This window comes from Odontesthes bonariensis, chromosome 20 (assembly GCF_027942865.1).
Source record: "Odontesthes bonariensis isolate fOdoBon6 chromosome 20, fOdoBon6.hap1, whole genome shotgun sequence".
Taxonomy (NCBI): domain Eukaryota; kingdom Metazoa; phylum Chordata; class Actinopteri; order Atheriniformes; family Atherinopsidae; genus Odontesthes; species Odontesthes bonariensis.
The window spans coordinates 137,445-162,500 of NC_134525.1; the positions used below are offsets into that span (position 1 = coordinate 137,445).

At 46.3% G+C, this 25,056-nt stretch overlaps 1 protein-coding gene across 9 annotated transcripts in view; it reads left to right on the plus strand.

Annotated features, from left to right (window-relative positions):
* Positions 1–25,056, plus strand: part of LOC142370192 (receptor-type tyrosine-protein phosphatase mu-like) — a 198,147-nt gene that overhangs the window by 72,840 nt on the left and 100,251 nt on the right. For all 9 annotated transcript variants that reach the window (XM_075452655.1, XM_075452657.1, XM_075452656.1 and 6 more), the window contains exons 3-9: positions 3,837–4,004; positions 5,841–5,950; positions 9,174–9,252; positions 10,160–10,275; positions 13,150–13,324; positions 15,754–15,866; positions 20,873–21,053. In XM_075452655.1, the coding sequence (XP_075308770.1) occupies positions 3,837–4,004; positions 5,841–5,950; positions 9,174–9,252; positions 10,160–10,275; positions 13,150–13,324; positions 15,754–15,866; positions 20,873–21,053 (942 nt within the window). The remainder of the gene's footprint in view (positions 1–3,836; positions 4,005–5,840; positions 5,951–9,173; positions 9,253–10,159; positions 10,276–13,149; positions 13,325–15,753; positions 15,867–20,872; positions 21,054–25,056) is intronic.

Genomic DNA, 25,056 nt, shown 5'->3' on the forward strand with positions numbered 1-25,056 from the left:
CTAAACTGATAACCAGGAGAGGTTAACCAGGAGAGGTTAATCAGGAGAGGTTAACCAGGAGAGGATAACCAGGAGAGGTTAACCAGGAGAGGATAACCAGGAGAGGATAACCAGGAGAGGATAACCAGGAGAGGTTAGCCAGGAGAGGTTAACCAGGAGAGGTTAACCAGGAGAGGTTAACCAGGAGAGGTTAGCCAGGAGAGGATAACCAGGAGAGGTTAATCAGGAGAGGTTAACCAGGAGAGGATAACCAGGAGAGGTTAGCCAGGAGAGGTTAACCAGGAGAGGTTAACCAGGAGAGGATAACCAGGAGAGGTTAGCCAGGAGAGGTTAACCAGGAGAGGATAACCAGGAGAGGTTAGCCAGGAGAGGTTAGCCGGTAGAGGTTAACCAGGAGAGGATAACCAGGAGAGGTTAGCCAGGAGAGGTTAACCAGGAGAGGTTAACCAGGAGAGGTTAGCCAGGAGAGGATAACCAGGAGAGGTTAATCAGGAGAGGTTAACCAGGAGAGGATAACCAGGAGAGGTTAGCCAGGAGAGGTTAACCAGGAGAGGTTAACCAGGAGAGGATAACCAGGTGAGGTTAGCCAGGAGAGGTTAACCAGGAGAGGATAACCAGGAGAGGTTAGCCAGGAGAGGTTAGCCGGTAGAGGTTAACCAGGAGAGGATAACCAGGAGAGGTTAGCCAGGAGAGGTTAACCAGGAGAGGATAACCAGGAGAGGTTAGCCAGGAGAGGTTAACCAGGAGAGGTTAACCAGGAGAGGATAACCTGGAGAGGTTAGCCGGGAGAGGATAACCAGGAGAGGTTAACCAGGAGAGGTTAGCCAGGAGAGGATAACCAGGAGAGGTTAATCTGGAGAGGATAACCAGGAGAGGATAACCTGGAGAGGTTAGCCGGGAGAGGATAACCGGGAGAGGTTAACCAGGAGAGGTTAGCCGGGAGAGGTTAACCGGGAGAGGTTAACCAGGAGAGGATAACCAGGAGAGGTTAGCCAGGAGAGGATAACCAGGAGAGGTTAGCCAGGAGAGGATAACCAGGAGAGGATAGCCAGGAGAGGATAACCAGGAGAGGTTAACCAGGAGAGGTTAGCCAGGAGAGGATAACCAGGAGAGGTTAACCAGGAGAGGATAGCCAGGAGAGGATAACCAGGAGAGGTTAATCAGGAGAGGATAACCGGGAGAGGATAACCAGGAGAGGTTAGCCAGGAGAGGATAACCAGGAGAGGTTAATCAGGAGAGGATAACCAGGAGAGGTTAGCCGGGAGAGGATAACCGGGAGAGGTTAACCAGGAGAGGTTAGCCGGGAGAGGTTAACCGGGAGAGGTTAACCAGGAGAGGATAACCAGGAGAGGTTAGCCAGGAGAGGATAACCAGGAGAGGTTAACCGGGAGAGGTTAACCAGGAGAGGATAACCAGGAGAGGATAATCAGGAGAGGTTAGCCAGGAGAGGATAAACAGGAGAGGTTAGCCAGGAGAGGTTAACCAGGAGAGGATAACCAGGAGAGGTTAGCCAGGAGAGGTTAACCAGGAGAGGTTAGCCAGGAGAGGATAACCAGGAGAGGATAACCGGGAGAGGATAACCAGGAGAGGTTAACCAGGAGAGGTTAGCCAGGAGAGGATAACCAGGAGAGGATAACCGGGAGAGGATAACCAGGAGAGGTTAACCAGGAGAGGTTAGCCAGGAGAGGAAAACCAGGAGAGGTTAACCAGGAGAGGATAACCAGGAGAGGTTAGCCAGGAGAGGATAACCAGGAGAGGTTAACCTGAGCTTAACTAGAGACAGATGTGTGGGAGAGCTGAGGGAACCAATCCAGGGGAAGTGGGAACAGCTGCTGGAGAAGATGTTAAACATATGAAACTAAAGAAAGAACAACAACAAAACTCAACAAAAAGGCTCATAAAGAACAGGCAGGATATTCCTGATTTTAACAATAAGGTGGAGCTGAAAGGAGGCAGCTGTGCAGCTCATGTTCAACAGAAACTCTGAACACCACTTCACTGTCACTTCCTGTTTGGCGTCACAGCGTCAACACGTTTTCATCCAGAAGGTCGATGTTTTTCCAGCTGATGTCAGAGTGACACTCAGTGTTGACTGAGCTGTTTCCTTCTCTGGGAACAATGAGGAATGTTTACAGGAAGGTGGCTGCAGAACCACCAGAAACAGGTCCTCACCACAGACTGACCAATCAGGAAGAGATGAGCTCTGCTGGGGGCGGAGTCTCAGCACAAAGCAACACATATAATATCAGATCTAAGCTGGTTAAACGGGTCAACTATCAGATCTAATCTGGTTTAACGGGTCAACTATCTGAGAAACCTTCATCTCATTTTTAATATTTCTATAAACAAACTATTGATTGATTCAGAGATGGTTAAAAGACGCCCAGCTGTACAGCTGAGGAAGCACCACTGCTATTGGTCGGCTCTTGTTACCATGGAGACGCCCTTCAACCTGCACACAGACACTTTAAACAGTCCGCAGTTGATTTAAATCCCTCTGAAACTTTGTAGAAACAGACTGCAGCCGGCTCAGATGATTGACAGCTTGCACAGAGATTTGTACACATGAACATGAAAAATGAACACGATATTTTTTCAAAATAAGCCTAAAGGAATTAGTGTATTTTTATAAAGCAAAAAAGTCTTAATGAATATTAACTAACATGTAGATCCATTACAACTGGAGCCTAATGTAGGAATTTTAATAAAGAAAATGAAAGTAAATTATCACATGGGCTGATGCACATGTTTACACTATTATTTTAGTTGCTTTGATTACTAAAATAATAATTATCTGGTTTAAATCTTTCATTTGGTTGCAATACAGTACAATGACAACAACATTATCAAACTATTCACTTCCTGAAACTTCAGGAAATAAGGTATTTCATGAAGGGCCCTGATTGGTTAAATAATACACACTTCCTGTAGTGTGTACACTTGCAGTACCACGTCCCACAGACAAGGGGTCTCCACTGAGCACACACACATTTCCAATTATTGCTACCAAATGGGCCAAGTTAAAAAAAAATGCATGAGGCATGTTGGGAGAGCATCCCAAGCTGCTTTAGAGTGGTTTCCCATGTGGGGTCCAGGATTTTGGGCCCCACAAAGACACAGGGCCCCACTTTGTTGGTGGGCTTCCTGTGGTACCAAAAACAAGTGCACACACACACACACTCACCGTAATGAGGATATCACCATTGTTCACCTGTCTGCGTTCACCTGTGTTGATGACTCATGGGTCGGGGTGACATGAGCTGATCAAGGCAAGGCAATTTTATTTGTAGAGTACAATTCGTACACAAAGTAATTCAAAGTGCTTTACAGCTACATAAAATCACAATAGCAATAAAATCAGGCAATAAAATAAAATAAAAAGGCAATAAAATCATTAAAAAGAAATTAAAAATTAAAAAAACCATTAAAAGTAATCATTAATTAATTCATTTAAAAGCTAAGAGTGCAGATAAAATACTTTCAGGTGTCATATGCACAGCTAAATGGAACTGTTTTCAGCCTGGATTTAAACATTGTCAGAGTTCAAACTGTTTCAGTTTTTTTCTGAATAAATGCAAACAAGATGGTGGCTGAAATGTTTGTTTACATGTTGTAAATAAAGCTTAATCATTATTATTGTCATGGTAACGTCAGCTGGACTTCTTCTTCTTCTTCTTGGGTCTTAAAGACATTTCACCTGATTCTTCAGTTCTGAACCAGGTGGGAGTATCAGCTTCTTCTCAAGACCCAAGAAGAAGAAGAAGTCCAGCTGACCTTATTCAGCTTATTCAGATTATGTTACTGATAATCTGATTTGTCTGTGTGGTTACCTTTAGGCTCCTCCTTCCTGTTCGTCAACACGTCGGGTCGTTACAGCGGCCAGCGCGCTCAGCTGCTGCTGCCGCCGCTCAAGGAGAACGACACGCACTGCATCAGCTTCCTGTTCTACCAGGCGGGGGGCCGCGAGGGCGCCACGCCCGCCACGCTCAATGTTTACATCAAAGGTATGAAGAGGGCTCTGAAGTACTGCCAGTTAAGGTGTATCAGAGTGGGCGGAGCCTCCAGGTGTATCAGAGTGGGCGGAGCGTAAAGATATGTCAGAGTGTGTGGGCGGGGCCTCCAGGTGTGTGTCAGTGTGGGCGGAGCCTCCAGGTGTGTCAGTGTGTGTGGGCGGAGCGTAAAGGTGTGTCAGAGTGTGGGCGGGGCCTCCAGGTGTGTGTCAGTGTGGGCGGAGCCTCCAGGTGTGTCAGTGTGTGTGGGCGGAGCGTAAAGGTGTGTCAGAGTGTGGGCGGGGCCTCCAGGTGTGTGTCAGTGTGGGCGGAGCCTCCAGGTGTGTGTCAGAGTGGGCGGAGCCTCCAGGTGTGTCAGAGTGTGTGGGCGGAGCCTCCAGGTGTTTCAGTGTGTGGGCGGAGCCTCCAGGTGTGTCAGTGTGTGGGGGCGGAGACTCCAGGTGTGTCAGAGTGTGTGGGCGGAGCCTCCAGGTGTGTCAGTGTGTGTGGCCGGAGCCTCCAGGTGTGTCAGTGTGTGTGGGCGGAGCCTCCAGGTGTGTGTCAGAGTGTGTGGGTGGGGCCTCCAGGTGTGTCAGTGTGTGTGGGCGGAGCCTCTAGGTGTGTCAGAGTGTGTGGGCGGGGCCTCCAGGTGTGTCAGTGTGTGTGGGTGGAGCCTCCAGGTGTGTTAGAGTGTGTGGGAGGAGCCTCCAGGTGTGTCAGTGTGTGTGGGCGGAGCCTCCAGGTGTGTTAGAGTGTGTGGGCGGAGCCTCCAGGTTTTTCAGAGTGTGTGGGCGGAGCATCCAGGTGTTTCAGTGTGTGGGCGGAGCCTCCAGGTGTGTCAGTGTGTGTGGGCGGAGACTCCAGGTGTGTCAGAGTGTGTGGGCGGAGCCTCCAGGTGTGCCAGTGTGTGTGGCCGGAGCCTCCAGGTGTGTCAGTGTGTGTGGGCGGAGACTCCAGGTGTGTCAGAGTGTGTGGGCGGAGCCTCCAGGTGTGCCAGTGTGTGTGGCCGGAGCCTCCAGGTGTGTCAGAGTGTGGGGGCGGAGCCTCCAGGTGTGTCAGTGTGTGTGGGCGGAGACTCCAGGTGTGTCAGAGTGTGTGGGCGGAGCCTCCAGGTGTGCCAGTGTGTGTGGCCGGAGCCTCCAGGTGTGTCAGAGTGTGTGGGCGGAGCCTCCAGGTGTGTGTCAGAGTGTGTGGGTGGGGCCTCCAGGTGTGTGTCAGAGTGTGTGGGTGGGGCCTCCAGGTGTGTCAGTGTGTGTGGGAGGAGCCTCCAGGTGTGTGTCAGAGTGTGTGGGTGGGGCCTCCAGGTGTGTCAGTGTGTGTGGGCGGAGCCTCCAGGTGTGTCAGAGTGTGTGGGCGGGGCCTCCAGGTGTGTCAGTGTGTGTGGGTGGAGCCTCCAGGTGTGTTAGAGTGTGTGGGAGGAGCCTCCAGGTGTGTCAGTGTGTGTGGGCGGAGCCTCCAGGTGTGTTAGAGTGTGTGGGCGGAGCCTCCAGGTGTGTCAGTGTGTGTGGGCGGAGCCTCCAGGTGTTTCAGTGTGTGTGGGCGGAGCCTCCAGGTGTGTTAGAGTGGGCGGAGTCTCCAGGTGTTTCAGTGTGTGTGGGTGGGGCCTCCAGGTGTGTCAGTGTGTGTGGGCGGAGCCTCCAGGTGTGTCAGAGTGTGTGGGCGGGGCCTCCAGGTGTGTCAGTGTGTGTGGGCGGAGCCTCCAGGTGTGTCAGAGTGTGTGGGCGGAGCCTCCAGGTGTGTCAGAGTGTGTGGGCGGAGCCTCCAGGTGTGTCAGTGTGTGTGGGCGGAGCCTCCAGGTCTGTTAGAGTGGGCGGAGTCTCCAGGTCTCCTCACAGTCTGTTTTACCTGCAGAGAACAACAGTCCTCTGGGAGTTCCAGTCTTCAACTCGTCTGGCCCCGCCTACCACATCTGGAAGGGGGTGGAGCTTGCTGTGTCCATCTCCTGGCCCAACCAGTACCAGGTAACACAGCACCTGAGTTCACCTGAGTTCACCTGAGTTCAAATCTCCTCACAGCGTCTGAAACTGAGCGGTCCTCATAGAGGTAGAAAACCCACACTGATCTGTATGGAAATTTCTGTTTTTGTGGCTTTAAAAGCTTTTTCATCTCAGAACCACATGAGGGCTGCAGCTAATTGGTTCAACACACATGCACACACACACATGCACACGCACATGCACACACACATGCACACACACATCTGTGTGCAGCAGGAAGTGAGTTTTCCTCTTCTAAAAACATCTTCTCCTCCCGCCGCCGACAGAAAGCAGAACATTGTTATTTCCACCAGCTGATCCTCCAGGTTAGTTAGTGATTGATCAGCTGATCAGATCCCTTTCCTTTGATTGGCCATGTTCCAGAACCAGAAGTGATAACCAGACATCTTCAGAAATCTCTGATGGTTTAAAGATACTCTGAACCACCAGAAAGTGTTAAAGTAGAAATGAATCGTCTCAGTGAAGGATCGGAACAGATGTTTCAATCACCTGAAAATAGAACTAATTCCCCTTATTTTGGGGAGTTCAGGCTATCATAAACTGGCTTTCTGCCCAGTAAATTAAGTAATCTAATACTCCAAAACTGTCTGTGTCCCAAACTGCTCAGCAGCAGATCTGTCTCCTCTCTGTCTGCATACAGATGAGAAGAGGAATGGATCCATTATTCATTTTTATTGATGATAAAATCAGCTAGCAGCTAACGCAGCTAACAGTTAACGCAGCTAACAGTTCATCAACTTTATTATATAGCATATACATATATATATATATATATATATATATATATATATATATATATATATATATATATATATATATAAACAAATAAAACAAGGCTTAAAACACAAGAACAAGAACAGTTAATTTAGCTAACGCAGTGATATGCTAACGCAGCTAACTGCTAACGCAGCTAACAGCTAACGCAGCTAACAACTAACATAGCGAACAGCTGACAGCTAATGCACCTAACAGCTAACGCAGCTAACGCAGCTAACACAGCGAACAGCTAATGCAGATAACAGTTAATGCAGCTAACGCAGCGATATGCTAACGCAGTTAATGCAGCGAACAGCTAACGCAGCGAACACAGCTAACGCAGCCAACACAGCTAACGCAGCGAACAGCTAACGCAGCTAACGCAGCTAACAGCTAACGCAGCGAACAGCTAACGCAGCCAACACAGCTAACGCAGCGAACACAGCTAACACAGCCAACAGCTAACGCAGCTAACAGCTAACGCAGCTAACAGCTAACGCAGCTAACAGCTAATGCAGCGAAAAGCTAACAGCTAACGCAGCTAACAGCTAACGCAGCTAACAGCTAACACAACTAATGAAGTTAATGCAGCTAACAGCTAACGCAGCTAACAGAGCTAACAGATTACGCAGCTAACACAGCTAATGCAGTTAACGCAGCTAATAGCTAACGCAGCTAACAGCTAATGCAGCTAACAGCTAATGCAGCTAACACAGCTAACACAGCTAACAGCTAATGCAGCTAACACAGCTGACGCAATTAACGCAGCGAACAGCTAACACAGCTAACAGCTAACACAGCTGACGCAGTTAACGCAGCGAACAGCTAACGCGGCTAACAGCTATAGAACTCAACATGAGGACCATGCCAACAGTTTCCCTTAATGAGGTTTATCGCTGACTCTTTGCTGTTAATTAGCAGCAGTTTGCTAATTACCGCCACCAGCTGGGCCGCTGACCGACTCTCCTCTTTAAAAACCTGCCTCCATCCATCTTAGTGTCGTTACTCTCAGGTGTGGAAGGTGAGGATGGAAAGGAGGAATGTTGATGATCCGTTGGGGTCGGTCTGCCGGGACCTTAAAGTTTGGATCATTAAAGATAATACTGACATCAATAAAACGGGATTCCCTTTTAATAGGTGTAATGGTGGAACAGAACACCTGGAGAACATCTGTCTGTTACTGGGACACACCTGCAGCTCAGACTGTTTCTGTACGCACACACATTCACACACACAGCGTCATCACAGCAGGACACACCAATTAGCTGCATCACCACGGCAACAAGGCATCCTGCTCATTAGGGACGGAGTTAACGAGAAGAAAAGAAAACAGAAAGAAGGACAGAATAAGGAGGGTAAATGGATGAAAGGGGGAGGAGGAACGACAGAAGATTAGAAAAAGAATGAAAGAGGAGAAGTCAATGAGTGGTGAAACAGGAAGTGGGGGATGGTGGGAAGAGAAGAAGAATGAAGGGAGCAGAGAAGAGGAGAAGACTAACAGACAGATGGAGGGAGGAGAAGAGGAGAAGGCTAACAGACAGATGGAGGGAGGAGAAGAGGAGAAGGCTAACAGACAGATGGAGGGAGGAGAAGAGGAGAAGGCTAACAGACAGATGGAGGGAGGAGAAGAGGAGAAGGCTAACAGACAGATGGAGGGAGGAGAAGAGGAGAAGGCTAACAGACAGATGGAGGGAGGAGAAGAGGAGAAGGCTAACAGACAGATGGAGGGAGGAGAAGAGGAGAAGGCTAACAGACAGATGGAGGGAGGAGAAGAGGAGAAGGCTAACAGACAGATGGAGGGAGGAGAAGAGGAGAAGGCTAACAGACAGATGGAGGGAGGAGAAGAGGAGAAGGCTAACAGACAGATGGAGGGAGGAGAAGAGGAGAAGGGTAACAGACAGATGGAGGGAGGAGAAGAGGAGAAGACTAACAGACAGATGGAGGGAGGAGAAGAGGAGAAGACTAACAGACAGATGGAGGGAGGAGAAGAGGAGAAGGGTAACAGACAGATGGAGGGAGGAGAAGAGGAGAAGACTAACAGACAGATGGAGGGAGGAGAAGAGGAGAAGGGTAACAGACAGATGGAGGGAGGAGAAGAGGAGAAGGGTAACAGACAGATGGAGGGAGGAGAAGAGGAGAAGGCTAACAGACAGATGGAGGGAGGAGAAGAGGAGAAGGGTAACAGACAGATGGAGGGAGGAGAAGAGGAGAAGACTAACAGACAGATGGAGGGAGGAGAAGAGGAGAAGGCTAACAGACAGATGGAGGGAGGAGCACTTCCTGTTTCTCGGCCAACAGGAAGTGTGGCAGCGGTTTCCGTGGCGATAAGGCTGGAATGTGCACACAGACTGATTCATCCAAAGCTTTTAGGTTCAGTGTCATGATGTCATCGATGACCGAGTGATCAGCTGTGTGTGGGCGTGTCTTTCAGGTGGTGTTCGAGGCGGTCAGCACTGGTCAGAGGGGAGTCCTGGCCATCAAGGACATCAAGCTGCAGGGACACCAGTGCAGTGAGTTCACACACACACAGGCTCCGCCCCCTAGAACAGGCTCCTCCCCTGTAGAACAGGCCCCGCCCCCTGCAGAACAGACCCGCCCCAAGTAGAACATGCCCCGCCCCTGTATAACAGGCTCCACCCCCTAGAACAGGCCCCTCCCCCCTAGAACAGGCCCAGCCCCTGAGGAACAGGCTCCGTCCCCTGTAGAACAGGCTCCGCTCCCTAGAACAGGTCCAGCCCCTGTGAAACAGGCTCCACCCCCTGTGAAACAGGCCCCTCCCCCCTAGAACAGGCCCAGCCCCTGAGGAACAGGCTCCGTCCCCTGTAGAACAGGCCCCTCCCCCCTAGAACAGGCCCAGCCCCTGTAAAACATGCCCCGCCCCTGTATAACAGGCTCCACCCCCTATAACAGGTCCAGCCCCTGTGAAACAGGCTCCGCCCCCTGTAGAACAGGCTCCGCCCCTCCTCATTTAACCAGGTTGGGTTTAATTGAATAAGGATGTTAAGAGTTGAGCTGGCATCATACAAACAAGGTCAGTGTGTGTGTGTGTGTGTGTGTGTGTGGGGCTCATTAAAATATAAAAACATAAACTGATTAGTATGGACTTTGATCCATCTGTTTATCTACCTGCTCGTCTGAAGAGTCTTTGTTTGTGAACACACACTGTAAACAGAGATGTTTACAGGTTTAACACACACACACACATCCCCAGAGCATCGTGTGTGTGCGTGTTAAACCTGTAAACATCTCTGAGCTGGACCAGCTTTTCTCTCCACATCGTCCAATAAACTAATTTCTGATAAACTCAGAAACACACAAACGCCTGCATCCATTCTCTGATTGGCTCCCAGAGATTCTCCAGATGTCAGCGAGGTGATGATGTCATCAGAGTGTGACCTTTGACCTCTGTGTCCTCAGTGAGCACGCCAAATTTCCTGCACATCAAAGGCGTGGAGGTGAACGCGGGACAGACGGCGATGTTTCACTGCACCGTCAACGGGCGGCCGCAGAGCAACCTGCTGCTCTACCTGCAGGTGAGCGATCAATACCGATCAATACTGATCAATACCGATAAATGTGCATGATCAGTGTTTACAAACAGCGATCAATACACATGATCAGTGTTTACAAACAGCTGTCAACGACACATGATCAGTGTTTACAAACAGCTGTCAACGACAAATTATCAGTGTTTACAAACAGCTGTCAACGACACATGATCAGTGTTTACAAACAGCTGTCACATGATCAGTGTTTACAAACAGCTGTGAACAACACATGATCAGTGTTTACAAACAGCTGTCAACGACAAATTATCAGTGTTTACAAACAGCTGTCAACGACAAATTATCAGTGTTTACAAACAGCTGTCAACGACAAATTATCAGTGTTTACAAACAGCTGTCAACGACACATGATCAGTGTTTACAAACAGCTGTCAACAACACATGATCAGTGTTTACAAACAGCTGTGAACAACACATGATCAGTGTTTACAAACAGCTGTCAACGACAAATTATCAGTGTTTACAAACAGCTGTCAACGACAAATTATCAGTGTTTACAAACAGCTGTCAACGACACATGATCAGTGTTTACAAACAGCTGTCAACAACACATGATCAGTGTTTACAAACAGCTGTCACATGATCAGTGTTTACAAACAACTGTCAACGACACATGATCAGTGTTTACAAACAGCTGTCACATGATCAGTGTTTACAAACAGCTGTCACATGATCAGTGTTTACAAACAGCTGTCAACAACACATGATCAGTGTTTACAAACAGCTGTCAACAACACATGATCAGTGTTTACAAACAGCTGTGAACAACACATGATCAGTGTTTACAAACAGCTGTCAACGACAAATTATCAGTGTTTACAAACAGCTGTCAACGACAAATTATCAGTGTTTACAAACAGCTGTCAACGACACATGATCAGTGTTTACAAACAGCTGTCAACAACACATGATCAGTGTTTACAAACAGCTGTCACATGATCAGTGTTTACAAACAACTGTCAACGACACATGATCAGTGTTTACAAACAGCTGTCACATGATCAGTGTTTACAAACAGCTGTCACACGATCAGTGTTTACAAACAGCTGTCAACAACACATGATCAGTGTTTACAAACAGCTGTCACACGATCAGTGTTTACAAACAGCTGTCAACGACACATGATCAGTGTTTACAAACAGCTGTCACATGATCAGTGTTTACAAACAGCTGTCACGCGATCATTGTTTACAAACAGCTGTCAACAACACATGATCAGTGTTTACAAACAGCTGTCACATGATCAGTGTTTACAAACAGCTGTCACACGATCAGTGTTTACAAACAGCTGTCAACGACACCTGATCAGTGTTTACAAACGGCTGTCACATGATCAGTGTTTACAAACAGCCGTCACATGATCAGTGTTTACAAACAACTGTCAACGACACCTGATCAGTGTTTACAAACGGCTGTCACATGATCAGTGTTTACAAACAGCTGTCACATGATCAGTGTTTACAAACAGCTGTCACATGATCAGTGTTTACAAACAGCTGTGAACAACACATGATCAGTCTTTACAAACAGCTGTGAACAACACATGATCAGTGTTTACAAACAGCTGTCACACGATCAGTGTTTACAAACAGCTATCAACAACACATGATCAGTGTTTACAAACAACTGTCAGCGACACATGATCAGTGTTTACAAACAGCTGTCAATGACACATGATCAGTGTTAACAAACAGCTGTCAATGGCACATGATCAGGGTTTACAAACAGCTGTCAACGACACATGATCAGTGTTTACAAACAGCTGTCAACAACACATGATCAGGGTTTACAAACAGCTGTCAACGACACATGATCAGTGTTTACAAACAGCTGTCAGCGACACATGATCAGTGTTTACAAACAGCTGTCAGCGACACATGATCAGTGTTTACAAACAGCTGTCAATGACACATGATCAGTGTTTACAAACAGCTGTCAATGACACATGATCAGTGTTTACAAACAGCTGTCAACAACACATGATCAGTGTTTACAAACAGCTGTCAACAACACACGATCAGTGTTAACAAACAGCTGTCACATGATCAGTGTTAACAAACAGCTGTCAGCGACACATGATCAGTGTTTACAAACAGCTGCCGACGACACACGATCAGTGTTTACAAACAGCTGTCAGCGACACACGATCAGTGTTTACAAACAGCTGTCAGCGACACACGATCAGTGTTTACAAACAGCTGTCAGCGACACATGATCAGTGTTAATAAACAGCTGTCAACAACACATGATCAGTGTTTACAAACAGCTGTCAACAACACATGATCAGTGTTAATAAACAGCTGTCAGCGACACATGATCAGTGTTTACAAACAGCTGTCAGCGACACATGATCAGTGTTTACAAACAGCTGTCACATGATCAGTGTTTACAAACAGCTGTCAGCGACACATGATCAGTGTTTACAAACAGCTGTCAGCGACACATGATCAGTGTTTACAAACAGCTGTCAGCGACACATGATCAGTGTTTACAAACAGCTGTCACATGATCAGTGTTTACAAACAGCTGTCAGCGACACATGATCAGTGTTTACAAACAGCTCTCAACAACACACGATCAGTGTTTACAAACAGCTGTCACATGATCAGTGTTTACAAACAGCTGTCACATGATCAGTGTTTACAAACAGCTGTCACATGATCAGTGTTTACAAACAGCTGTCAACAACACATGATCAGTGTTTACAAACAGTTGTCAACAACAAACAACAACAGTGTGGATGCTTTCAGTCTGAAGGTTTAACATGAATCTGAACGTAAAGATGAGAAAGAATCGTTGTGTTTAACGTGTGTGTGCACGCCGTGTGTTCCTGGTCGCCAGGGGATGGGCGGTCGTCAGGCCGTCGTCAAGGAAACCAAGCCGGTGAACTCTCGGCGCTACGTGGCGAGCTTCGATGTGGAGAACACGACGAAAGGCGATTCTGGACGCTACCGCTGCATCTCCCAATCAGAGAGAGGCGTGGGCGTGTCCTCCTACGCTGAGCTGACGGTCAAACGTGAGTCCTACAACAATTTATTGATCAGAAAACTCATCAATTCTAACATTTATTACAGCTGAATCAGTTTGAAACTGGATCTGTTGTTGCTGGGATCCTACAGCTTCTGTTATTGATTACCATCAGATTACGTTAAACAGCGTGAAACTGCAGCCAATCAGCTGCGAGTGAAAGAAAGTCACCTGATCAATCACCTGATCAATCACATGATCAATCATCTGATCAATCACCTGATCAATCACCTGATAAATCACATGATCGATCATCTAATCAGTCATCTGATCAATCATCTGATCAATCACCTGATCAATCACCTGATCAATCATCTGATCAGTCACCCAATCAATCAGCTGATCAATCATCTGATCAATCACCTGATAAATCACATGATCAATCATCTAATCAGTCATCTGATCAATCAGCTGATCAATCATCTGATCAATCACCCGATCAATCACCTGATCAATCACCTGATCAATCATCTGATCAATCTGATCAATCACCTGATCAATCATCTGATAAATCACATGATCAATCATCTAATCAGTCATCTGATCAATCACCTGATCAATCATCTGATCAATCATCTGATCAGTCACCCGATCAATCAGCTGATCAATCACCCGATCAATCACCTGATAAATCACCTGATCAATCATCCGATCAATCACCTGATAAATCACATGATCAATCATCTAATCAATCATCTGATCAATCAGCTGATCAATCATCTAATCAATCATCTGATCAATCACCTGATCAGTCATCTGATCAATCACCTGATCAATCACCTGATCAGTCCGTGTCTGTCAGGAGGTTCTGTTCTTGAGTTTCTATTGATCTGTGATCAGGTTCTATTGATCTGTAATCAGGTTCTATTGATCTGTGATCAGGTTCTATCGATCTGTGATCAGGTTCTATTGATCTTTTATCAGGTTCTATTGATATTAGATCAGGTTCTATTGATCTGTGATCAGGTTCTATTGATCTGTGATCAGGTTCTATTGATCTGTTATCAGGTTCTATTGATATTAGATCAGGTTCTATCAATCTGTTATCAGGTTCTATTGTTCTGTGATCAGGTTCTATCAATCTGTTATCAGGTTCTATTGATCTGTAATCAGGTTCTATTGATCTGTGATCAGGTTCTATCAATCTGTTATCAGGTTCTATTGATCTGTGATCAGGTTCTATCGATCTGTGATCAGGTTCTATCGATCTGTGATCAGGTTCTATCGATCTGTGATCAGGTTCTATTGTTCTGTTATCAGGTTCTATTGATCTGTGATCAGGTTCTATTGATCAGTGATCAGGTTCTATTGATCAGTGATCAGGTTCTATTGATCAGTGATCAGGTTCTATTGGTTTGGTGAAAAAGGATCGGTATGATAAGTGATTATTGATCAAAGAGAGTTTTATAATGGTGTATAAGCGGTTTTATTGATAGGAGTATTTTATTGATCCATGAGGAGTTTTATTGGTTAGTGACAGACCTCTGATGACTTATGGCTGGACGACTGTGTTTATTGATCCATGACGATTGGCAACAGTCCAATAAGGGTTTTTATTGATCAAAGAGGGATTTCTGGTCTCACAGGAGTTTCATTGATCCAGTTTGGAGTTTCCATTGATTGAAGGAAAATGTTACGGTGTGTTCTTCTTGGTCCAGAAATAGTTTTACTGATTGGAAAACCATTTTTACTAATGGTTTGACAAAGGTTGATCGATGGTGAGCTTCTATTGATCTGATGTTTTTACTGTCCTCAGAGGAAATTTATGTTCATTACTGAGTCCCTGTTTGCCTGAGAATGATTGTTATTGATCCCAGAAGGTGTTCAGTTGCCTTCAGAGCGGTTCATTGATCCCAGAAATGTTAAACAGATCTGTGAAGCGTTCTGAATGAAGACCTTCTAACAACCCCGCCTGAGAACTATGGTATTCTAAATTTCTTTTGAAAAAACACAAATTATAATCACAAATCATACTCTGGAGCGCAGGGAAACACACCTGTGGATCACCTGATCACCTGTGGATCACCCGACATGTGATCCGAGGATGTGAGGAGGAACCCTAACCCAGATCATCAGGTATCAATCAAACCAGAGCTGATCAATACAGGGACAAAGATCTGACAGACAGGTCAATAGTTTGTTTGATCCCTCAGCAACAGGTGAGAAGGTGTGTCACATGACTCCATCATCTGCAGCAGGTGACCTCAGACTGAAATGTGTGTCTGATGAAGTGGGTCAGGCAGAAATGGAGCAGCTCCACCGAGGATTGTGGGTAATAGATTCGAGGTTTGCTGTGATTCGCCGAAGGTCACAAATATTAATTAACTGGTTCCTCCTTCGTTAGAAGATCAGTGAAACCCTGAGTGTGTGTGTGGTTCTCTGCCTGTCAGTCTGATCCTGGTTCTGTTGGTTCCCCAGAGCCTCCGGTTCCCATCGCCCCGCCTCAGCTGACAGCAGTTGGCGCCACGTACCTTTGGATCCAACTCAACGCCAACTCCATCAATGGAGACGGACCAATCATCGATAGAGAGGTGAATATGGATCTCATTCTGATGTGTGAGCCGGTTCTGACACTCATTTGACATAGAACGGGGGTTCTGGGTTCTAGTGCCAAGGTGAGCTGATAATGTGGTTCTACTTGTTTCTGATGAGGTTCTAGTGGTCCAAGAGACGTTTCTGGACCTGTGGGGAGGGTCAGGTTACCTCTAATGGGGTTCTACTTGTTTCTGATGAGGTTCCAGTGGTCCAAGAGAAGGTCCAGATTACCTCTGATGGGGTTCTTCTTGTTTCTGATGAGGTTTCAGTGGTCCAAGAGAAGGTCCTGGACCTGTGGGGAGGGTCAGGTTACCTCTAATGTGGGTCTACTTGTTTCTGATGAGGTTCTAGTGGTCCAAGAGAAGGTCCTGGACCTGTGGGGAGGGTCAGGTTTCCTTAAATGGGGTTCTACTTGTATCTGATGAGGTTCCAGTGGTCCAAGAGAAGGTCCAGATTACCTCTAATGTGGGTGTACTTGTTTCTGATGAGGTTCCAGTGGTCCTAGGGAAGGTCCTGGACCTGTGGGGAGGGTCAGGTTACCTCTAATGGGGTTCTACTTGTTTCTGATGAGGTTCCAGTGGTCCAAGAGAAGGTCCTGGACCTGTGGGGAGGGTCAGGTTACCTCTAATGTGGGTCTACTTGTTTCTGATGAGGTTCTAGTGGTCCAAGAGAAGGTCCTGGACCTGTGGGGAGGGTCAGGTTACCTCTAATGGGGTTCTACTTGTTTCTGATGAGGTTCCAGTGGTCCAAGAGAAGGTCCAGATTACCTCTGATGGGGTTCTTCTTGTTTCTGATGAGGTTTCAGTGGTCGAAGAGAAGGTCCTGGACCTGTGGGGAGGGTCAGATTACCTTTAATGTGGGTCTACTTGTATCTGATGAGGTTCTAGTGGTCAAAGAGAAGGTCCTGGACCTGTGGGGAGGGTCAGGTTTCCTTAAATGGGGTTCTACTTGTATCTGATGAGGTTCCAGTGGTCCAAGAGAAGGTCCAGATTACCTCTAATGTGGTTCTACTTGTTTCTGATGAGGTTCCAGTGGTCCAAGAGAAGGTCCTGGACCTGTGGGGAGGGTCAGGTTACCTCTAATGTGGGTCTACTTGTTTCTGATGAGGTTCTAGTGGTCCAAGAGAAGGTCCTGGACCTGTGGGGAGGGTCAGATTAACTCTAATGGGGTTCTACTTGTTTCTGATGAGGTTCCAGTGGTCCAAGAGAAGGTCCTGGACCTGTGGGGAGGGTCAGGTTACCTCTAATGTGGGTCTACTTGTTTCTGATGAGGTTCTAGTGGTCCAAGAGAAGGTCCTGGACCTGTGGGGAGGGTCAGGTTACCTCTAATGGGGTTCTACTTGTTTCTGATGAGGTTCCAGTGGTCCAAGAGAAGGTCCAGATTACCTCTGATGGGGTTCTTCTTGTTTCTGATGAGGTTTCAGTGGTCGAAGAGAAGGTCCTGGACCTGTGGGGAGGGTCAGATTACCTTTAATGTGGGTCTACTTGTATCTGATGAGGTTCTAGTGGTCAAAGAGAAGGTCCTGGACCTGTGGGGAGGGTCAGGTTTCCTTAAATGGGGTTCTACTTGTATCTGATGAGGTTCCAGTGGTCCAAGAGAAGGTCCAGATTACCTCTAATGTGGTTCTACTTGTTTCTGATGAGGTTCCAGTGGTCCAAGAGAAGGTCCTGGACCTGTGGGGAGGGTCAGGTTACCTCTAATGTGGGTCTACTTGTTTCTGATGAGGTTCTAGTGGTCCAAGAGAAGGTCCTGGACCTGTGGGGAGGGTCAGATTACCTCTAATGGGGTTCTACTTGTTTCTGATGAGGTTCCAGTGGTCCAAGAGAAGGTCCTGGACCTGTGGGGAGGGTCAGGTTACATCTAATGGGGTTCTACTTGTTTCTGATGAGGTTCCAGTGGTCCAAGAGAAGGTCCAGATTACCTCTGATGGGGTTCTTCTTGTTTCTGATGAGGTTTCAGTGGTCGAAGAGAAGGTCCTGGACCTGTGGGGAGGGTCAGATTACCTTTAATGTGGGTCTACTTGTATCTGAGGAGGTTCTAGTGGTCAAAGAGAAGGTCCTGGACCTGTGGGGAGGGTCAGATTACCTCTAATGGGCTTCTACTTGTATCTGATGAGGTTCCAGTGGTCCTAGGGAAGGTCCTGGACCTATGGGGAGGGTCAGGTTACCTTAAATGTGGTTCTACTTGTATCTGATGAGGTTCTAGTGGTCCAAGAGAAGGTCCTGGACCTGTGGGGAGGGTCAGGTTTCCTTAAATGGGGTTATACTTGTATCTGATGAGGTTCCAGTGGTCCAAGAGAAGGTCCAGGTTACCTCTAATGTGGGTCTACTTGTTTCTGATGAGGTTCCAGTGGTCCAAGATAAGTTTCTGGACCTGTGGGGAGGGTCAGTTTACCTCTAATGTGGTTCTACTTGTTACTGATGAGGTTCTAGTGGTCCAAGAGAAGGCCATGGACCTGTGGGGAGGGTCAGTTTACCTCTAATGTGATTCTACTTGTTTCTGATGAGGTTCTAGTGGTCCAAGAGAAGGTTCTGGACCTGTGGGGAGGGTTAGGTTACCTCTAATTGGGTTCTACTTGTTTCTGACGAGGTTCTAGTGGTCCAAGAGAAGTTTCTGGACCTGTGGGAGGGTCAGTTTACCTCTAATGTGGTTCTACTTGTTTCTGATGAGGTTCTAGTGGTCCAAGAGAAGGCCCTGAACCTGTGGGGATGGTCAGTTTACCTCTAATGTGGTTCTACTTGTATCTGATGAGGTTCTAGTGGTCCAAGAGAAGGTCCTGGACCTGTGGGGAGGCTCAGGTTACCTCTAATGGGGTTCTACTTGTATCTGATGAGGTTCTAGTGGTCCAAGAGAAGGTCTAGATGAACTCTAATGGGGTTCTACTTGTTTCTGATGAGGTTCCAGTGGTCCAAGAGAAGGTCCTGGACCTGTGGGGAGGGTCAGATTACCTCTAATGGGGTTCTACTTGTTTCTGATGAGGTTCCAGTGGTCCAAGAGAATGCCCTGGACCTGTGGGGAGGGTCAGATTACCTCTAATGTGGTTCTACTTGTATCTGATGAGGTTCTAGTGGTCCAAGAGAAGGTCCTGGGCCTGTGGGGAGGGTCAGATTACCTCTAATGGGGTTCTACTTGTTTCTGATGAGGCTCTAGTGGTCCAAGAGAAGGCCCTGGACCTGTGGGGAGGGTCAGATTACCTCTAATGTGGTTCTACTTGTATCTGATGAGGTTCCAGTGGTCCAAGAGAAGGCCCTGGACCTGTGGGGAGGGTCAGATTACCTCTAATGTGGTTCTACTTGTATCTGATGAGGTTCCAGTGGTCCAAGAGAAGGTCTTGGACTTGTTGGGGGGGGGTCAGGTTACCTCTAATGGGGTTCTACTTGTTTCTGATGAGGCTCTAGTGGTCCAAGAGAAGGCCCTGGACCTGTGGGGACGGTCAGGTTACCTTAAATGTGGTTCTACTTGTATCTGATGATGTTCTAGTGGTCCAAGAGAAGGTCCTGGACCTGTGGGGAGGGTCAGGTTTCCTTAAATGGGGTTCTACTTGTATCTGATGAGGTTCCAGTGGTCCAAGAGAAGGTCCAGATTACCTCTATTGTGGGTCTACTTGTTTCTGATGAGGTTCCAGTGGTCCAAGAGAAGTTTCTGGACCTGTGGGGAGGGTCAGTTTACCTCTAATGTGGTTCTACTTGTTTCTGATGAGGTTCTCGTGATCCAAGAGAAGGTTCTGGACCTGTAGGGAGGGTTAGGTTACCTCTAATTGGGTTCTACTTGTTTCTGATGAGGTTCTAGTGGTCCAAGAGACGTTTCTGGACCTGTGGGGAGGGTCAGTTTACCTCTAATGTGGGTCTACTTGTTTCTGATGAGGTTCCAGTGGTCCAAGAGAAGTTTCTGGACCTGTGGGGAGGGTCAGTTTACCTCTAATGTGGTTCTACTTGTTTCTGATGAGGTTCTCGTGATCCAAGAGAAGGTTCTGGACCTGTAGGGAGGGTTAGGTTACCTCTAATTGGCTTCTACTTGTTTCTGATGAGGTTCTAGTGGTCCAAGAGACGTTTCTGGACCTGTGGGGAGGGTCAGTTTACCTCTAATGGGGTTCTACTTGTATCTGATGAGGTTCTAGTGCTCCAAGAGAAGGTCCTGGACCTGTGGGGAGGGTCAGGTTACCTCTAATGGGGTTCTACTTGTATCTGATGAGGTTCAAGCGGTCCTAGGGAAGGTCCTGGACCTGTGGGGAGGGTCAGGTTACCTCTAATGGGGTTCTACTTGTATCTGATGAGGTTCTAGTGGTCCAAGAGAAGGTCTAGATTAACTCTAATGGGGTTCTACTTGTTTCTGATGAGGTTCCAGTGGTCCAAGAGAAGGTCCTGGACCTGTGGGGAGGGTCAGTTTACCTCTAATGGGGTTCTACTTGTTTCTGATGAGGTTCCAGTGGTCCAAGAGAATGCCCTGGACCTGTGGGGAGGGTCAGATTACCTCTAATGTGGTTCTACTTGTATCTGATGAGGTTCTAGTGGTCCAAGAGAAGGTCATGGGCCTGTGGGGAGGGTCAGATTACCTCTAATGGGGTTGTACTTGTTTCTGATGAGGCTCTAGTGGTCCAAGAGAAGGTCCTGGACCTGTGGGGAGGGACAGGTTACCTCTAATGGGGTTCTACTTGTATTTGATGAGGTTCTAGTGGTCTAAGAGAAGGTCCTGGACCTGTGGGGAGGGTCAGGTTACCTCTAATGTTGTTCTACTTGTTTCTGATGAGGTTCCAGTGGTCCAAGAGAAGGTCCAGATTACCTTAAATGTGGTTCTACTTGTTTCTGATGAGGTTTTAGTGGTCCAAGAGAAGGTCCTGGACCTGTGGGGAGGGACAGGTTACCTCTAATGGGGTTCTATTTGTATTTGATGAGGTTCTAGTGGTCTAAGAGAAGGTCCAGATTACCTCTAATGGGCTTCTACTTGTTTCTGATGAGGTTCTAGTGGTTTGTGAGGAGAACTGTAAGAAACGTTTGGTTTTCAGGTGGAGTACCGTACGATGGCGGGGATGCTGATCGACACCACACCTGTCGATAAGCCCACACATAAGATCGGACACCTGGACCCCGACACGGAGTACGAGATCAGCGTGCTGCTCACGAGGCCCCTGGAAGGCGGCACAGGAAACCCCGGGCCACCGCTCAGAGCCAGGACCAAATGTGCAGGTGAGTCGGGGTCACATGGTCTGGTTCTGTAACTTCTCTCTGCCGTCATGGCGTCTCATTGGGAGGTTAATTGTGGAGTCATTAATGTGGCATGCTAAGCTGCGTTAGCACTGAGCTCCTCAGGTGGCTAATGGTTAGCGGAGAGGTCATTAAGGCAGCGAGCTGCGTTAGCGCTGCACTCATTAGCTCCTAATGGCTTGGAGAACACATCGGGCTGTTGGTTATTTTCTGAGTGAACACACACACACAGAGCTGCAGGCGCGTGTGCAAACAATAAACACAGTGTGATTAGCAATTAGCACGCTAATCACACAGGTACAGCACTCACATGGTGTCCTGAGTTTATATATCATATTCTTTGATGTTTATTTTGTTTGGCGAGTGCCAACACGGAGAAGCCTTCCATAATATGCACAAAGTGTTGATAAAATATTCAACATGTATGAATAATAAATGTCATCAGCTCATTAAAAATAGAAATAAGGATAAAAGATATATATATAAAACAGAAAGACTTTAACATAAATGTGCTGTTATTATTCAGCTGATGAACAGTTGGTATTGATTAGATGATCAATCAGATCAGGAATGTGTGTTTTCTGAAGTTATCGTTTGTTGTTGTTTACATGAATGAAATGAAAACAAACCTGTGTGCAGTCATATAAGGGGAACCTCTGACCACAGCAGCGCTCGTGCTCGTGCACGGCGGCGTGCTGAACATGCCAGGTGTTTAATTCCCGTGGTGACACATCTGTGTCAGGTTTCAACACGCCAGCCGCTCCGACCCGCTGTAACACGCATAAACACGTGTTCCAGCTGACTGGCGGTGACCCCGTCTGAGGCTCCGCCCCCTACATGCCCCCTCCTGTCACTTTTTAATCACAACCTGTTAGAGGTTCTGTGGTTCCACAGGGTTCTAAAGAAGGAGGTTCTGATGGGGGGAATGTGCTCTTCCATAACTTAACATAACTTGATGGAAGAAGGACTCTTGTGGTTCGTCTTTGTGTCCTTTTTGCTGCACATTTAGGTTCTACTTTCTCTTGATAAGGTTCCGACGGGTCGGGATCTAAGATGAGGTTCTGGGTTTCTTGATTAGACTCTGATAGTGCTGGACTTGGATCGTCTGCTGGTTTATGATAATGTGATGCTGAAGGGTTCAATGGTCTGTACAATGAGGTTCTGGTGGTACCTGGATAGGCTGTAGTGGTTCCACTTGAGGTTCTGGTGGTTCTTGGTGATATTTAAGAGGTGCTTGAATTCGGTTCCACTGCTCTTAGAGGAGAACTGTATGGACCTGAAACGGTTAGACTGGGTTCTTTGAGGTTCTGAGGCGGAATGTTCCTGTTGAAGGAAGCTGAGGTTCCTGATCAGAGAACAGAGTCCGTGGCTGTGTGCCAAACCGCATACTTCTCCTACTACTCCTACTAACTTTCTGAGTTAGTATGCGAGTTTGAGTAAGCGAGAAGTTCCCGGATGCATACTAGATTCTCCGAAATGTTGGGTATGCATCATGAGGTTACTACTCATTCTCAAACTACCCAAGATGCAACGTAACGTGACGTCGCCGATCGTCATTTCCTGTCAAAACGGCAGTTTCAAGCTAGCTACAACGAGGGTAGGTTCACTTCCTGTTTTCAAAACAAAAGCACCAATTGTATGGTAATGGCTTTCCCTATGATAAAAGGCAACGGGTATTTTATTTTGTGAAAATAACCGGAAGTGCGTTAGCTCACTGCGGCTAGCTTTAGTAGCGCCGAATTCATGGGAACAAAATTGTAAACAGCCGGTATTTTGTCAGGTTTTCAACACGTTGGGGATCTAAACGACTACTTTCTCGCCTGAAAATGTTTCAAATGTTGCTAAAGTTTACAGAGTTTAGAGCTTAAGAGAAATCAGCTTCAGGCCGGCTGATTTCGGCTCGGGCAGGAGCGAAATGCATTGTGGGTAAAAGCTCTGCATACTGTCTGATCGATCAGTATGGAAGGATGTAGTAGGTGAACGCAGCCTCAGTGTTTGATCAGAACAAACGAGACGTCAGCAGGAAACAAGAAGAAACAAAACAAAATGTGTGTGTTTGATTGACAGCTCAGTGTGAGTGTGTGTTTGATTGACAGCTCAGAGTGTGTGTGTTTGATTGACAGCTCAGTGTGTGTGAGTGCGATGATGCTCGCTCTAATAACACTCATCTCTGTCTTCAGCTCACTTTATTTATTCATTATTTTACTGCCTCTGAATTATGAAGCGGCTGTTTGTGTGTGCGCGTTAATAATGAATGAGTGTGTCCATCAGACCGGCGCTGGGACCCACTCAGCGTGGTGACACATAAACAGCAGCATCGTTTCATGTTCGGCTTCATACGCCGACAGGAAACCAGATCAGCGCGAGCATCCTCTGATCCGACGTTCTGCTCACAGACGCCACGCCGACGGCGTTCTGAGGAACTTTATCCAGCTGAGCTTCTGATGGTCGGCTGATCCCACACACCTCAGATACCTGAACATAGGCTTCTGAGATCTGTAAATCAGAACGTTTACACCACACACATCTGGACATTTGCACTAATAACATTTGCACAAATATCATCATAGTGCAATATAATATAAATGATCAATATACCCCATATTTTATCCATATACCCTATATTTTATCCATATACCCCATATTTTATCCATATACCCCATATTTTATCTATATACCCCATATTTTATCCATATACCCCATATTTTATCTATATACCCCATATTTTATCCATATACCCCATATTTTATCCATATACCCCATATTTTATCTATATACCCCATATTTTATCCATATACCCTATATTTTATCCATATACCCCATATTTTATCTATATACCCCATATTTGATCCATATACCCTATATTTTATCCATATACCCCATATTTCATCTATATACCCCATATTTTATCCATATACCCTATATTTGATCCATATACCCCATATTTTATCCATATACCCCATATTTTATCCATATACCCCATATTTTATCCATATACCACATATTTTATCCATATACCATACATTTCTTATTGGTTCAGTCTGCTCAGTTAAATTTATTTTGACCTTTATTGTTAAATGTACAAATCTGTTTTTATTTAGTTTACTGATGTTTATTATCATTACTATTATTATTATCATTATTTACCCTACTTTTCATACTGTAGATTTGTTTATAGCTGATGTTTATTCTCTATTTTTATTCTATTCTATTTGCTTGTTTTTCCTTTCATTTTACATATATTTTATAGTGTACGCTGTTGCAACACAATAATTTCCCAATTTATTTTTATTTTTTTATTTCTTTTATAGCACAATTAAACTACAAGGCAATTCAAAGTTCTTTACAGAGACATTAAAACAGTAGAAATAAAAAGCATGATTTAAATTTTAAACAAAAAAGAAAGAAATAAGAACAATAGATAGAATCAGATCAAATCAGTAATTGGGATGAATAAAGTACTTATCTATCTATCTATCTATCTATCTATCTATCTATCTATCTATCTATCTATCTATCTATCTATCTATCTATCTATCTATCTATCAATGAGGCAGATTAAAAAGCAAAGTGTTCAGAAATGTTATTTTGAACATAAGAAAACCAGAATGAACCTGAAACTCCCCACAGAACCAAACCTTTGGGTTTCTGAAAGGAACCGGGTCGGTTCAGGTCTGAAACTGAAGTGGAAACCAAAGATGGTTCTGAACTCTGAGCTGCGGCGTGTTAACATCCATTAAAGTGAGCGCGCTGTTTGTCCAGGCTTTCAGCACATCTCAGGATCTCAGATGAATATTTCACTTCATTCTCTTCCCACCTCAGATTTTCTGCTCGGCCCGTTTTAGTGCTTTTACTTTTTCTGGGTTTTTCATTCCTTCTTCTGACTGTTTGGGCCTGAACCTCCGTCTGGGTTCTGTCACTTCCTGTTCAGACAGGAAACTGATCCCAGGCAGCTGATCCCAGGAAACTGATCCTAGGAAACTGA